The 14,451-nt window shown below is 41.6% G+C and overlaps 1 protein-coding gene across 2 annotated transcripts in view; it reads left to right on the plus strand.

Annotated features, from left to right (window-relative positions):
- The window catches only part of LOC126281372 (Bloom syndrome protein homolog), a 171,359-nt gene that overhangs the window by 111,201 nt on the left and 45,707 nt on the right, over positions 1–14,451 (plus strand). For both annotated transcript variants that reach the window (XM_049980288.1, XM_049980289.1), the window contains exons 17-18: positions 1,594–1,789; positions 14,020–14,201. In XM_049980288.1, the coding sequence (XP_049836245.1) occupies positions 1,594–1,789; positions 14,020–14,201 (378 nt within the window). The remainder of the gene's footprint in view (positions 1–1,593; positions 1,790–14,019; positions 14,202–14,451) is intronic.

A 14,451-nucleotide genomic window follows, 5' to 3' on the forward strand; every position in this document is an offset into this window, starting at 1 on the left:
GTTGAGCAATTCGGCGGTACGTCCACCCGGCCTCCCGCATGCCCACTATACACCCTCGCTCAAAGTCCGTCAACTACACATACGGTTCACGTCCACGCTGTCGCGGCATGCTACCAGTGTTAAAGACTGCGATGGAGCTCCATTTGCCATGGCAAACTGGCTGACACTGACGGCGGCGGTGCACAAATGCTGCGCAGCTGGCGCCATTCGACGGCCAACACCGCGGTTCCTGGTGTGTCCGCTGTGCCGTGCGTGTGATCAATGCTTGTACAGCCCTCTCGCAGTGTCCGGAGCAAGTATGGTGGGTCTGACACACCGGTGTCAATGTGTTCTTTTTTCCATTTCCAGGAGTGTATGATGTTTGGTTGTGTGAAAGTGACTGTGCCACATGATTGCTATATGGGTTGTGGATTGAGTTGCACTTGAAACCAAATACTGGACACAGAAAAAACTTGAACATCACTTGATAGTTGGCAGAGTGCTATTGATTCCTTGACTAAATGTAAGGCTGTTGGAAAACGATCTGACTGACAGGGTAAGCAGCAGTCTATGCCTTTTTGCTGATGATGCTGGGGTGTGTGGGAAGGTGTCATTATTTTGTGACTGTAGGGAGATGGAAGATGACTTGGACAGGATTTCAGATGACGTGGACCGGATTTCTAGTTGGTGTAATGAATGGTTACTTGTTCAAAATGTGAGAAAATACAAGTTAATGCAGACGAGTAAGGAAAGAAATCCTGTAATGGTTGAATACAGCATTAATAGTGTACGGCTTAACACAGTTAGGTCGAGTTAATATCAGTATTAAATGGAAGGAGCACTAAAAGACAATGGTCAGCTTCAGTTTATTGGGAGAACTTTAGGAGATCATGGCTTATCTATAAAGGAGACCACATACAGAATGGTAGGGCAACCCATTTTAAGTACTGCTTGTGTGTTTGGAATCCCACCAGGTCAAATTAAAGGAAATCATTTAGGCAGTTCAGAGGCATACTACCAGATTTGTTACTGTTTTAATATTGAGATGCTTTGTGAACTGAAATGTGACATCTTGGTGGGAAGATTACTCTGTTTTCGTGAAACACTATTGAGAAAATTTAGAGAACCGGCATTTGAAGTGGGTGGTTGAATGATCCTTACTGCCCCCATGTGCATTTTGTCTAAGAACTGTGAAGATAAGATAATAGAAATTAGGGCTGGTACTCAGCCATATGGACAGTCGTTTTTCTCTTGTGTTTGTGTTGGAACAAAAAGGGAATAACTAGTATGGGTTCAAAGTACTCTCTGCATTGTATCTTTTTATGTATGTATGCAGATTTAAATGTACATTCTGCCAGAATGTGGAATACCATATATGTAGGGACAACATGTGCAATAGTTACTATTACTGACAATTGACAAAAAATTATCTCTTGAGAATGTTTGTGAAAAACACACCCAAACACACACAGTTAGTGCTTTTTGAAGTGCTGAACATGTTACACAACATGTATATTTTGCTTACTAATATCTAAGAACAGTTCATGTATATTGTGAAGAAATATAATTTTACTAAAAATCATGTATTGAATGTGCTTATGGTACACTTTCCAGGTCATATGTGCCACTATTGCTTTTGGAATGGGCATTGATAAACCGGATGTGAGATTTGTTGTCCATTACTCATTGCCTAAATCTATAGAGGGTTACTACCAGGAGTCAGGAAGAGCGGGTCGTGATGGCGAGCTCTCAGAATGTATACTATTCTATTCATTTGCAGACAAAAATAGAATAGCCAAAATGATAGACTGTAAGTAAATTTTTGAATGAAACTGCCACTCTCATATTATTACCTTTTGTTGTTGTTGTGTTTTTCTCAGTTGTTGTATCTTTTTATTTTTAATAATTTTTAGTTAAACAAATGTAAATAAAAAAGCTAACTTAACAGATATGAGTGATATAAATAATAAGAAACAAAATTTCTGTGTGCTACATTAAATGGAAATTGTCACGAAATCAGCACAAATGCTTACACACAACAATCATGGCTCCTGCTTTTATAATACTAGACATTTCTTCTGGAACAAGAAAAGAACTGGGAAGAAACCAAGGAAAATTGGAAGACTGTTGTGCCCAAATCAAAATAAATTTCTGCACAAATTATTTCAATTTCTGGCTCCCTAGTGTCTAATAATATTTGTTGTTTGATCTTGTGCAGAATAGTATAACAGATAAGAAAGGAAAAAAATGTAGAGGTAGATAGATGTAAGGGAAGTTAACATTGTACCTACTACATGCGAAGGACATCAGTCATCATTTACCCAATAGGAATTAAATGTGGAGAACCTATAGTTCAAATTGAAACATATTGTAGGATACATGACACATAAGTAGCTTACATATAAATAGCCAAGGTTAGAAAGACTCCAGTGTGGTTCAATAACAGTAAAAGGAAGTGAATCTGCTTTGCAGGTAAACAAAAAATCTCAAAACACCCAGATTGGGTTTAAAAAGAAAAAAAGACTTGTGAAAGATGTGTTCTGTAAGTTTGAAATCGAGTTTGTCTAAATAATTAGCCATAAAGCCTAGGGAGTTATGGCTATCAGTTAACATAACTGTTTAAAATCTTCAGCAGTGTCATAGACTGACCACACATGTATTGAATTTCAGGATGACAAAATAAGGCATGGATTCTAAATCCTGTTTCCTGAAATTAGATAATGTAATATCGTCATATGAGTGACAACATGACAAATAACTGAGTGGACAGTTAACAATCAAAGCCAGTCGATAGCCACTAAATTTGTTGGGGGATTCTGTATCAGTTATGCAATAGAACTGCCTCTTCTTCTGGCAGTTGTTTACCATAGCAAGGACACAAGTCCTCCCAATTTTTGGAAGAAATTACAGGCTGACACTCTTATTGAGAGAATATGTTACATCCGAACCATCAATGCTCTCGACTTGCGGTAAATGCTTATAGAAGCTCCAGCTGTTTACATAGATATGGTCAGGCAAGCACCAACTACATGCATGAATTTTGAAATATATTACAAAGAAAAGAATGAGTGAATAAACAAGTAACTATGCTAAATAAAATAATGGTAACTTAATGGAAACAAACACAAATTTAGTCAATACAGTCACAAAGTTAAGTTTGAGTGCCATATATTGTTCAGTCAAAACACAAAAAATATGATGTCCTTACATCCATTAACTAAACGCATATGGGTATCCACATAAAAGTTCAAAAACTGAAATTGTAACTAAATGCAATTGAGATTGCACAAATCGCGAATAATCCTTGGTTGATTCACCAGATAAATAAGCTGCCATGAAAGGAGAACCAAAATCCATGTCCTGATTATGCATTAATACTCAAGTTCGTCAGTGATACCGCTGCACTCGCTGCAAAAGTACATCACAAAATATGACTCCTGCAAAGTTAGTGTTCCAGTTGTGAAAACTTACAGCACTTGAAAGCAGCGTGAAAAAGTATTAAAGCCCAGTGAGTTGCTCAGATTCTACTATTTATAAAACTTTCAAGTGTTGGAACTATGTGGCTGGCTTGCCACTGGAAAATATAAGTTCCACTCCTGCCAAAAGCTAAATAGACCCACCACACCACACCAACCCATGAGACAAGACCACATGAAAAGGCCAGGAGGCACAGCTTCTGTTTCAAACCTTAGGAATCCATACCACACTATTCGTAAAGGGCAACCATACTGGGGACAAGGTGGTGGTGGTGGTGGTGGTGGTGGTGGTGGTGGTGGGGAACATCCCCCCGTCCCTCCTTCCCCCCCCCCTTCCCCCACCCCTCTTTTGCAGCTCTCAGGGAAAGGAAAAAAATATAGTGAACTCAGGTGTTTTTCTTTCAAGGAAGTGATTTAAATGTTGGTACTGTACAGGTTTTTAAAAGGGTTGGAACTGTAGCTTTATTTATGGCCACTTACAAGTCACCATTCTTCTTACAAAATATTAAAAATACCTCAAACCCCAGGTCTAGCCCCCCCCCCCCCCCCCACCTGCACCCCACCTACAGACTACCATATGGGCACCCTTGCTATTTATGTTCACATCTTCTCACAATATTATGCTGAAACGGCCATAACTAAAATTGCATTGTTTTCGTTAATAGTAAATATATTGAAAGGAGCACCTCCCCATGCTGGTCATTTTCCAAACTTTTGAAACATTCTCACATGCACATGATGCTAAATATTAATAAAAACATGATGTGCCATTGTGCACAATGTTGAAATAATATGTTTTTATATACACAAATATGGTATATCAGATCAGAGCATAACTTACTGCTCATTTACATGGTGCTCTTGATTTTTAAGTAGCACTCACCAAATTTGAATTATGGCTGATTTAATGGGAGGCATGTCTCAGATTACAATAATGCTGAATTTGATGTGGAAATAGCTTACATACCTAAACAGAAATAGATTTATGAAAAGAGTAAGGTTACAGGGCGACATTTGCTGATGTCATGATTCATGTAATTATTGCAGTTAATTTTATTGAGCAGTTTCAATCAAAGTGTTTCTCTGGATCCATTAAAGTTGCAGCCAGTCTGTGTCATTATTTGTTCACTGTACAGTTCAGCTATAGTATGATGTATTGTTTATGATTATAGCAGTTTTGATTTACCAGTAGCATTGCTTACAACACTAAATCTCAATAATTAAGAACTAGAGTTTGTGCAGCATCATGGAACACTGCATCGGACTTGTGATGTTGGGTTGCACAATTTGATATCCTCATCTATTTTCTAGGTCCACTGCATTCAGCTTTAGTATGTTTCTCTGTAATATTTGCAAGTAATATTTAATTTCTGGAAAGTAACACCCTTTCATTGGGCATGTGCACATCACTGACTCAAAGAACAGAACCCTTTCAGGGATTTTCCAGTAGTTATCTGCAGTAACCTGCCTTTGTACTCATCACCCTTCTTTGGTCAACTCGCGAAACTCCACCTCGCTGCATGAGGGTATGTCCAGAATCACTACTTAGACTGAATCAGCTGTCATCTGAGAAGAGTGCACGATGCCATACCTCATTTGTATAGGGTCTATGCTGTTGGAAACATTGAAAATGGTGTCACAGATGTCTAGAGGTCAGCAGAACACATACTGGTCAGGGCAAAGAGATGACCCGATGCAGTTGCCATGCTGCTGTAGAGTGTCAGACTGCATGCCTTGCAGTCCTATTAAATGTAATTGCAATTGCATCTGCTGTTTGATGTTGGTCTCTTCTTGCCTGTAATACATTGTAGCAGAAATCTTCTCCTGTAGTTGAATGTGGTTGACCAACTCCTCTCTTTTAGGCAGCATTGCCTGTGGTTTGGAATGCTCCCCCTGCACTGTGAACAATGGTGTGAGCTACATGCATCACACTTTGTCTTTCCTCCAGTTTCTCAATGATTCTTCCCACATGTGAAGTCATCCAGTTGTCATGTCTGAGCCATGTTGTAATGAAGTGCACTGTATCTGCTCACTGATTGACATACTGGGTAATCAAAAAGTCAGTATAAATTTGAAAACTGAATAAATCACGGAATAATGTACATAGAGAGGTACAAATTGTCACCCATGCTTGGAATGACATGGGGTTTTATTAAAGGAAAAAAAAAGCAAAAGTTCAAAAAATGTCCAACAGATGGCACTTCATCTGATCAGAATAGCAATAATTAGCATAACAAAGTAAGACAAAGCAAAGATGATGTTTTTTACAGTAAATGCTCAAAATGTCCACCATCATTCCTCAACAATAGCTGTAGTCGAGGAATAATGTTGTGAACAGCACTGTAAAGCATGTCCGGAGTTATGGTGAGACATTGTCATCGGATGTTGTCTTTCAGCATCCCTAGAGGTGTTGGTTGATCACGATACACTTGCGACTTCAGGTAACCCCAAAGCCAATAATCACACGGACTGAGGTCTGGGGACCTGGGAGGCCAAGCATGACGAAAGTGGCGGCTGAGCACACGATCATCATCAAATGCCGCGTGCAAGAGATCTTTCTACGTCTATCAATATGGTTTTTTTTTTTTTTCGTTGTTGTTCTAATAAAACCCAATGTCATTCCAAGCATGTGTGTCAATTTTTACCTCTCTATCTACATTATTCCATGGTTTATTAAGTTTTCAAATTTATACTGACTTTTTGATCATCCAGTACATTGTCTTTTCCCATTCCTTTAACTGTTTCATGGTGCGGGGTCTGTCCCATTTGGCACTATAGTGATACTGACCTCGCGCAATGTGACCTCGAGTTTTCTGTGCCCGACTCAGAGAGCTCTGACAGATGCTTCCACACAGACATTCATCACCACCAAGTTATTAATATGTTATGTTGCTTTAACTGTCTTTTCAATAAGGTTTAAACAGCAGTGTAATTTAATAAGCGTGAACAGGTGCAAAGATTTTGTATTGTATGACTACACCTTTTATGATAGTCAGCACAGTCGATCAAAATAGTAAAATAATGGAAACTCCAGGCTGAAATATTAACAGCATTAGGAAAGGGTAGATTGCTACTTAGCGGTTATTTTGAGAGGCAGTCTGGAATGGGATAGGAAATGGCGGTGTGTGTGTGTGTGGTGCGGAGGGGGAGGGGGGGGGGGGGGGGATATATCAGGGTACAGGTCAGAGGGAAGAGGTCTGACAGAGAGTGCAGGGACTAGATGTATGCATGACAAGACTGCCAGTCGCAGCCTCGGAAGGCTGTGGGGCAGGTAGATAGGAGATGAAGAAGGGGCAGGGGCAACTACGTAGAAGAAGAGCAGGAAAGGAGAAAGACAGGTGGATGTGACGGGAGAGGGCAGTACTCAGTGAGGATGAGTGGACATGAATAGAGAGGAGTTGAAAGGATAGTGGGGGCAAAAACTGTTGTGTGGAGAGTGTGGGGACAGCAGGTTGAGGACATGACAATTTCAGGAGCAGAGAATGTATTGTTTCAATAACTCCCATCTGCCCAGTTCAGAAGAGCTGAGGATGGAGGGGAGGACCCAGATGGCTCGGGCAGTGAAACCATTGAAATGAAGTATGTTATGTTTAGCTGCATGTTGTTCCGCAGGGTTGTGTACCATGCTTTTGACCACAGTTTGGCTGTGGCCATTCATCCTGGTGAACAGCTGATTGGTACTCATGCCAATATAAAGTGCTGTGTAATGAGTACAACAGACCTGGTATATAACAAGGATGCTTTTACAGGTGGCCCAACCTCTGATGGTGTAAGATAGACCTGTAACAGGACTTGAACAGGAAGTGCTGCGTGGCTGGGTTAGGCGGGTCTTGCAGCTGGGTTTTTCAAAGGGATATGATCCCTGTGTCAAGGGAGTTGGGATTGGGAGTGGTGTAGGATTGGATTCAGATGTTGTACAGGTTGGGTGGGCAATGGAATAACACTAGGAGAGGTGTGAAGGTTCGTGGGTAGGATGTCCCTCACTTAAGACATGATGATAGGTAATCTGAGTCCTGATGAATGATGCGGTTCAGTTGTTCCAGTCAAAGATTGCATTGGGTGAAAAAGGGAACACTCCTTTGCAGCTCTTGTTCTTGGGGATCTGTGGGGAAATTGCACAGGGAATCTGTTTGTGAATTAGATGTGGGTGATAGTGCGTATCTTTGGAGGCCATGGTGAGACCTTAAGCAAATTGGGCAAGTGAGTTCTTGTCACTGTTGTCATTGGGTGGCCAGGCAGTATGGAAGGTACTTTTTGGTGTGGAAGGGAAGTCCAGCTGTCGAAATGCAGGTACAGTTGGTGACTGGTGAGTTTAATGTGAGCAGCAGTGTGGATGGATCCACCATAGTTGAGGAAGCCAAAATCCAGGAAGGTGGCACATTAGATTGAGGAGTTCCAGATGAAGTGGATGGGAAAGAAGGTGTTAAGTTTGTGAAGGAACGAGGATAGGGTGTCTTGCTCCTACATCCTGGTCATGGAGATATCAACAATGAACCTGGAGTTTTGAGAGGCTAGGAAGGTTTCCTGTAGATAGCCCAGTAACAGGTTGGAGTAGGAGGGTGACATGGGGTGTACTTTGCTGTGCCATAGTGCAAGGATGAGTAGGGAGCTAGAATAGGATGGTGGAAAGTTGGGGAAGGAAGTGGTTGGTATATTTGATGTGGGAGGCTATGTTAATTCCAACATGATTAAATTTGGGTATGGGGCTGAAGGTAGGGCTGAAAGTTCCACTGAGCTGACGATTTTGGTGGAAAGATAAATAACAGTGTTCCAGGAATCTTTTGGCTCTGGATTTGGTGGAGTGTTGGCAAGGAGTTTTGGGGTATGTGGCAGGTTGAAAACGTCAGCTAGGCAAGGTCTGGATGCTTTGAGGAGGAACAGTGAGGGTGGGATAGAGGTTGGATAGTGGTGCCCCAGGGTGGCAGTAGGATGTTGGCAGGTTCTTTCAGAGGTATGAGAGGTGGTTGTGTGATGTCTGTGCCATTAAGATGTGTTTTTGTGATACCAGGTTTGTGAGGCCCACAGATTGATGGAATTTGAAAAAAAAAAAAAAACATGTCAGTCATTGTGCAAGGAGGGATGGGATCATAAGGCCATTTGGGGGATTGCGTGGTATAGACAGCATTTAAGGAGCAGTATGTGGGACTAGTTTTGCCCAAGGAATGGGATATTTTTTGCACTTGTACAAAAGGATGTAGCAGTGATCTACTGTGGCAGTGACAGCATTGGAAAAATGCGAATGAAGCAGAAATGGACAAATGAAGCAGTTAGATGGTTGTGAGGCGAGCTGGATAATGAAAGGACATGTAAAATACTTACAGGCACATCACAACATGCACAGATATGTGAAAATACTTACAAATACATAAAAGTATGCACGATCAAGTAAAAATATTCAAAAATGCATAGAGTATGTAAAATTACACAGAAAGACTCACACATACTTAAAAAAAAATGTGGGAGAAAAGTAATGGATGAGGTATGTGAGTGTTTGCACATTGGGATAAGAGAGGAGGGGGAGGGGGATTGGTGTGGTCAAGGTTCACAAGTTTGTGTGGAAAACAAAATAAAATATGCGCGGATGAGGGAGGTAATTATTGGTGGGAAGAATTTGCAGCTTGAGATGCTGCACCAACAGTTCTTGTGGCCACATAGCTGTGTGCTGTGCAGACAAGGCCATTGGCACAGTGTGGTCAGAAGACTTAGAGTGCTAGTAGCAGTTTAGAAGATGTTGAAAAAACATGGTAAAGAAGAAGAGAATAGACTCTGACAAGAGTAAAGCTTTAGAGAATTGTAACAGAGGAAGAAACCGTAGGGTTGTGGGATGGAAGAAAAGTCGTTTGGCAAAATCAAATGGAAACTCCTGGTTGGAATATGAGAAATATTACAAAAAAGGTATATATTGCTACCCACCGTAAAGATGACACGTTGAGCTACAGACAGGCACAATGAACAGACTGTTACATGTTTATCTTTTGGCCAAAGCCTTGTTCACAATGGGAAAAGAGAAGAAAAGAAAAAAAAAACACTTGCAAAAGCAAGCACACCTCACACACCCTTGACCATCACTAGCAGATTGGACCAGAATGCAATTGTAACATTGAGCAGCAGTCTACAGTGAGTCAGGGAAGGGGGAGGAATGGCAGAGTACAGGTTGGTGCGAAAGAATAGCACTGTCTGGTGGAACATGCAGGGATTAGATGAAGGTGTGATAAGACTGCCAGTTGCAGTGTCAGGAGGCTATGCAACAGAGAGTTTAGGGGAGGAGGGGATGCTGTCAAGAAAGGGATCAGGGAAGCAGAAAGACATATGGCTGTGTTGGCAGAGGGCAGCACACAATCGGGGTGCAGAGACATGAATAGAGAAGAGTTGATAGGGCAGAGGGAATGGAAATAGTTGGGTGGAGGGGTGGAAGCAGTAGGTCACTTAGCTTGCGGCCGGGATGATCTCAGGAGCATAGAATTTGTTGTAAGGATAACTCCCATTTGCACAGTACAGAAACGCTGGTGGTGGAGGGAAGAATCCAGATTGCTTGGGTAGTGAAGCAGCCATTGAAATCAAGTGTATTATCAGAAGTTTCATATCAGTGCACACTCCGCTGCAGAGTGAAAATCTCATTCTGGAAACATCTCACAGGCTGCGGCTAAGCCATGTCTCCGCAATATCCTTTCTTTCAGGAGTGCTAGTTCTGCAAGGTTCGCAGGAGAGCTTCTGTTAAGTTTGGAAGGGAGGAGACGAGGTACTGGCAGAATTGAATCTGGGAGGTCAGATCATGAGTCGTGCATGAGTAGCTCAGTTGGTAGAGCACTTGCCCGTGAAAGGCAATGGTCCCAAGTTCGATTTTTGGTCCTTCACACAGTTTTAATCTGCCAGGAAGTTTCACAGTGTTCCTTCTTGTCAATACCTCATAGTATCCAGACTCTCCATAGCTGACTTTTTCAACCTGCTACATCCTCCAGAACTCACACTCAGAACTATACAAAATCCAGAACCCTAACAAATCCAAAACACTGTAGTTAACCTTTCCCCCAGAAAACACAATCCTACATAAGTTTCCATCCTATCCAAATGTCTTGCAGTTAGCACTACACCCAAATTTAATCATGATGGACTTTGCAATTACTTACTCTCCTTCTCTCAATCCATGCAGTGGAACCACTTTTTTGTTACTCTACCTCTCCCAGTTCATACCACCATCTAATTGTGATCCTCCCCCTCTCTGATCTAACAACTCCCTGCTCACCTATCATAAATTCCTTACTTCCATCTTTGCCTCATCATCTACCCCCAGGTCCCTACCTGAGAACTACAACCTTTCTGCAGAAGAAAGTATAATCATTCACAAAATCAAAACAAATCCCGATCTAATCATCCTACCTGCAAGACAAAATTCCCTCACTGTCATGTGTCATGTGTCATGAACTCCAGAGAGTATCTGGCAGAAATGAATGTCCTTCATACTCCAGATGCAGTACTTCATTTGTAATACACCGTACTAACTTTATTCTAACATGCAGCTACTACTCCTGTGAAGGCAAGTGTACAAACAAACCCATGGTACAGCCCAGGGCATTTCCATCACACCCTCCTATGCCAAGCCGTTTCTGGGTCATCTAGAGAAAACTTTCCTAGCCTCCCAAAATCTAAAACACCTGTTATGGTTCAGGTTCATTGAGGATATCTTCATGATCTAGACTCAGGGCTAGTACACCCTATCCACATTCCTTCACAACCTCAACACCTTCTCTGCCATCTGCTCCACCTAAACCTCCTCAACCAAGCTTGCCACCTTCCAGTACGTTGACTACTTACTCTCTGGTGTATCCATCCTCACCTCTGTCTACATTAAACCCACCAATCACCAACAGTTCCTGCTTTTCAGCAGCTGCCATCCCTTCTACACCAAAAAATCCCTCCCATGCAGCCTGACAACCTGGAGATGGCATATATGCAGTGACGAGATAGAACTGCCTTGCCCAAGGCCTTCACAGACAGACACGATCTCCCCAGAACCAGTCTGCAGACAAAATCCTACGCTGTTTCCCAACATACCCCCAGTCATCCCACGACCCCCAAGAGCTAACTACGAAGGAGTGCCCCCTTGTTACCACTACCACCCTGGACTGGAACAACTGACCGCATCTTTTGCCAGGGCTTTGATCACTTATCATCACACCTGAAATGAGGGACATCCTTTCGGTTCCCCACACAACCTCCAGATCATTGTAGTCAATTCCTATGCCACACCCAATCCCAGCCCCCTTGCTACAGGGATCATATCCCTATGGAAGTCTGAGGTGCAAGACCTGCCCAACCAATTCAAACTGCACTTCCTGTTCCATTCCTATCAGAGGCTTTTCCTGCTCAATCACAGGTCAGGCTACTGTTGAAAGCAGCCGTGTCATGTACCAGCTCTGCTGCAATCGTTGCACAGCTTTTTATATTGGTATGGCTACAACCAGGTGTCCATCAGAATGAATTGCCACTGCCCTGTGGCAGATATTGCAGCTGAACATAACATCTTGATTCCAATGGCTGCTTCACAACCAGGGCCGTCTGTATCCTCCCCTCCATCACCAGCTTTTCTGAACTGCGCAGAAAGGAGTTACTCTTACAACAAATTCACCATTCTCAAAATTATCCCAGCCTCAACCTACAGTAGCCTACTGTCCCCACAGCATCCATCCAACAGTTTCCACACCCTCTGTCCTCTCACCTCCTCCCTATTCACATCGCCTCAGACTCATACTCATTGTGTACCACCCTCTGCTGAAGCACATGCCCTTCGTTCCCTTTCCCTTCTTCTCTTCTTTTCCACTCCCTGTTACTCTCTGCCCTCCCCCCATCTTTCCCCATGGCCTACCAATGCTGCAACAGGGTGTCCTATCATGCTCTGTTGAGTCGCAGCATGCTCTGCCAAATACAGCATGCCCCCCCCCCCCCCCTCTTCCATACTCGTACCCTGTTATCCTTCCCCCTTCCTTGCTCCAGTCCATGTTACTACTCAATGTGATGGTTGCATTCTGGTCTGAGCTGCTGGTGATGGTGGTCATGTATGCATGAGGTGTGCTTGCTTTTGTGAATTGGTGTGTTTTTTTTTCTTGTCAGAAGGCCATGGCCGAATTCTAAACATGTAACAGCCTTTTTGTTGTGCTTGTCTGCAACTCAATCTGTCATCTTTACGCTGAGTAGTAATCTATGCTTTTCCTGATATTTTTGATGGAACAGTGAGGTGTTCAGGCATTAGTGCCTGCAGCAATTTAAAATAAAATTCTCACACATATCTCATAGTGATGAAATTAATTTCTTGGCTATGATAAGGGAAACTTAAGTACAAAGAAGACTGCTCACAAAATTCCTCTCCAACTTGTTTTTAAATGTGAGTCCTATGTCTGGAATCTTTATCAAACAGATTTAACAAAAACTAGAAAATTACTCTGAGAGAAACTGACCTGTTCAATTTTGTCACACATTGTCTTCTCCAGAGAGAGAGGGGCGGGGGGGGGGGGGGGCACATTTTGTAATAAACTTGTGTAAAGTGACTGTAAAAAGATATTGTGTGTCACAATTAAACTAAACTTCCTCTTAAAATTCAAGTAATGATCATTATTCTGAGAAGAGTCAAGGGGTATAGTTATTTTAACAAATGTGTAAAATAGGAGGGAAAGGGCTAATGATACTGGTGTAATATGTAACTTCCAAAACACAGTATACAGTGGCTTGCCGAGTACTGATGGAGAGATAGAGAAGTTGATTTCACAAATATGGATGAGGAAACCAGCAGTCAAAGGGGCTGCCTCATTTCTCCCAACAGTGTTATATGGATCACATGGAATGTGAGGAAGTGTGTGTTGAGCAAGAAGTTGATAGGTGACATTATGAAAAGATTTTACTGGTATTAAGTGGCATAATACATTTTGAAGATCAGTGAGAACTTGGAAAGGGGTGAAAATGATAGGAACATTAAAGGAAAGAGGGAGGACTTGATGAAAATAGAAGATGGAGCATGAAAGAAGACACAGAGTACTAAAAAAATTAATTTTGTGTGTGGGATGAATGTGTGGTCCCTCATCATGAATTGGAGCCACAGAAATAGAGGAAACCAATTGTACCAAAGGGAACCAACGTCAGGAATAATTTTCCGTAACGTATATAAGTGTTGGCTATCATATTTTTAATAACACAGTAGTCTGTATGATTATCAGGCATATAAATAAAAGCATAAAATTCATAGCTCATAACTAATAGCATTCCTCCATGAGAACATTTGCATCAGTAGCTAAAATACTGATATTTGGAAATATAATGTATTAAAATTAATATACAAATTTTATAACATTTAACTCGGGCAGCAATTGTGTGTCCTTGCATTTGTCCATGAATGTTTAATTTTATAAGAAAGGGTAAATTTGCAAAGTAACCTTTTACCAATAAAGGAAGTGTGTGTTTTTTTAATGTTGAATTTTCACCAAATGTCCCGACTATAAATTTGATTCCCACAGGCAGTATTAACTAGATTGTGAACAAAGAAAAAAGCTAAGCTTACCACTGTCTGGTGTTTCAGTGGATCGGGACAACTATGCGGCTAGACAGACACATTATGACAATTTGTACAGGATGGTAGCGTACTGTGAAAACAGAACAGATTGCCGCCGAGCATTGCAGCTCAACTACTTTGGTGAAATTTTTGATCGACAGCAATGCTTAATAAGTCGTGATACAGCTTGTGATAACTGTTTGCAGCAGGTAACTAATCTTGATAAATCTGTGTTTCATAAAATGTTGTTCCTTTCCTGTCCCTTATGTCCCTTGTGCCTCACAAAAGTAATATATAGTCAGAATACAAAATGTGCTAAGCTAAATTTGAATTTGTTCTGTTGGTTTTTCTGTGTACATATCAAATATACAATTTTTGTATCTGGATTTTGGAACTGTTGCAGAAGTAGATTACCTTCTAAATATGCAAATATTTTCTAGCAGAGAAAGATTTAAAATT

The sequence above is a fragment of the Schistocerca gregaria genome, chromosome 7 (genome assembly GCF_023897955.1).
Source record: "Schistocerca gregaria isolate iqSchGreg1 chromosome 7, iqSchGreg1.2, whole genome shotgun sequence".
Lineage (NCBI taxonomy): Eukaryota > Metazoa > Arthropoda > Insecta > Orthoptera > Acrididae > Schistocerca > Schistocerca gregaria.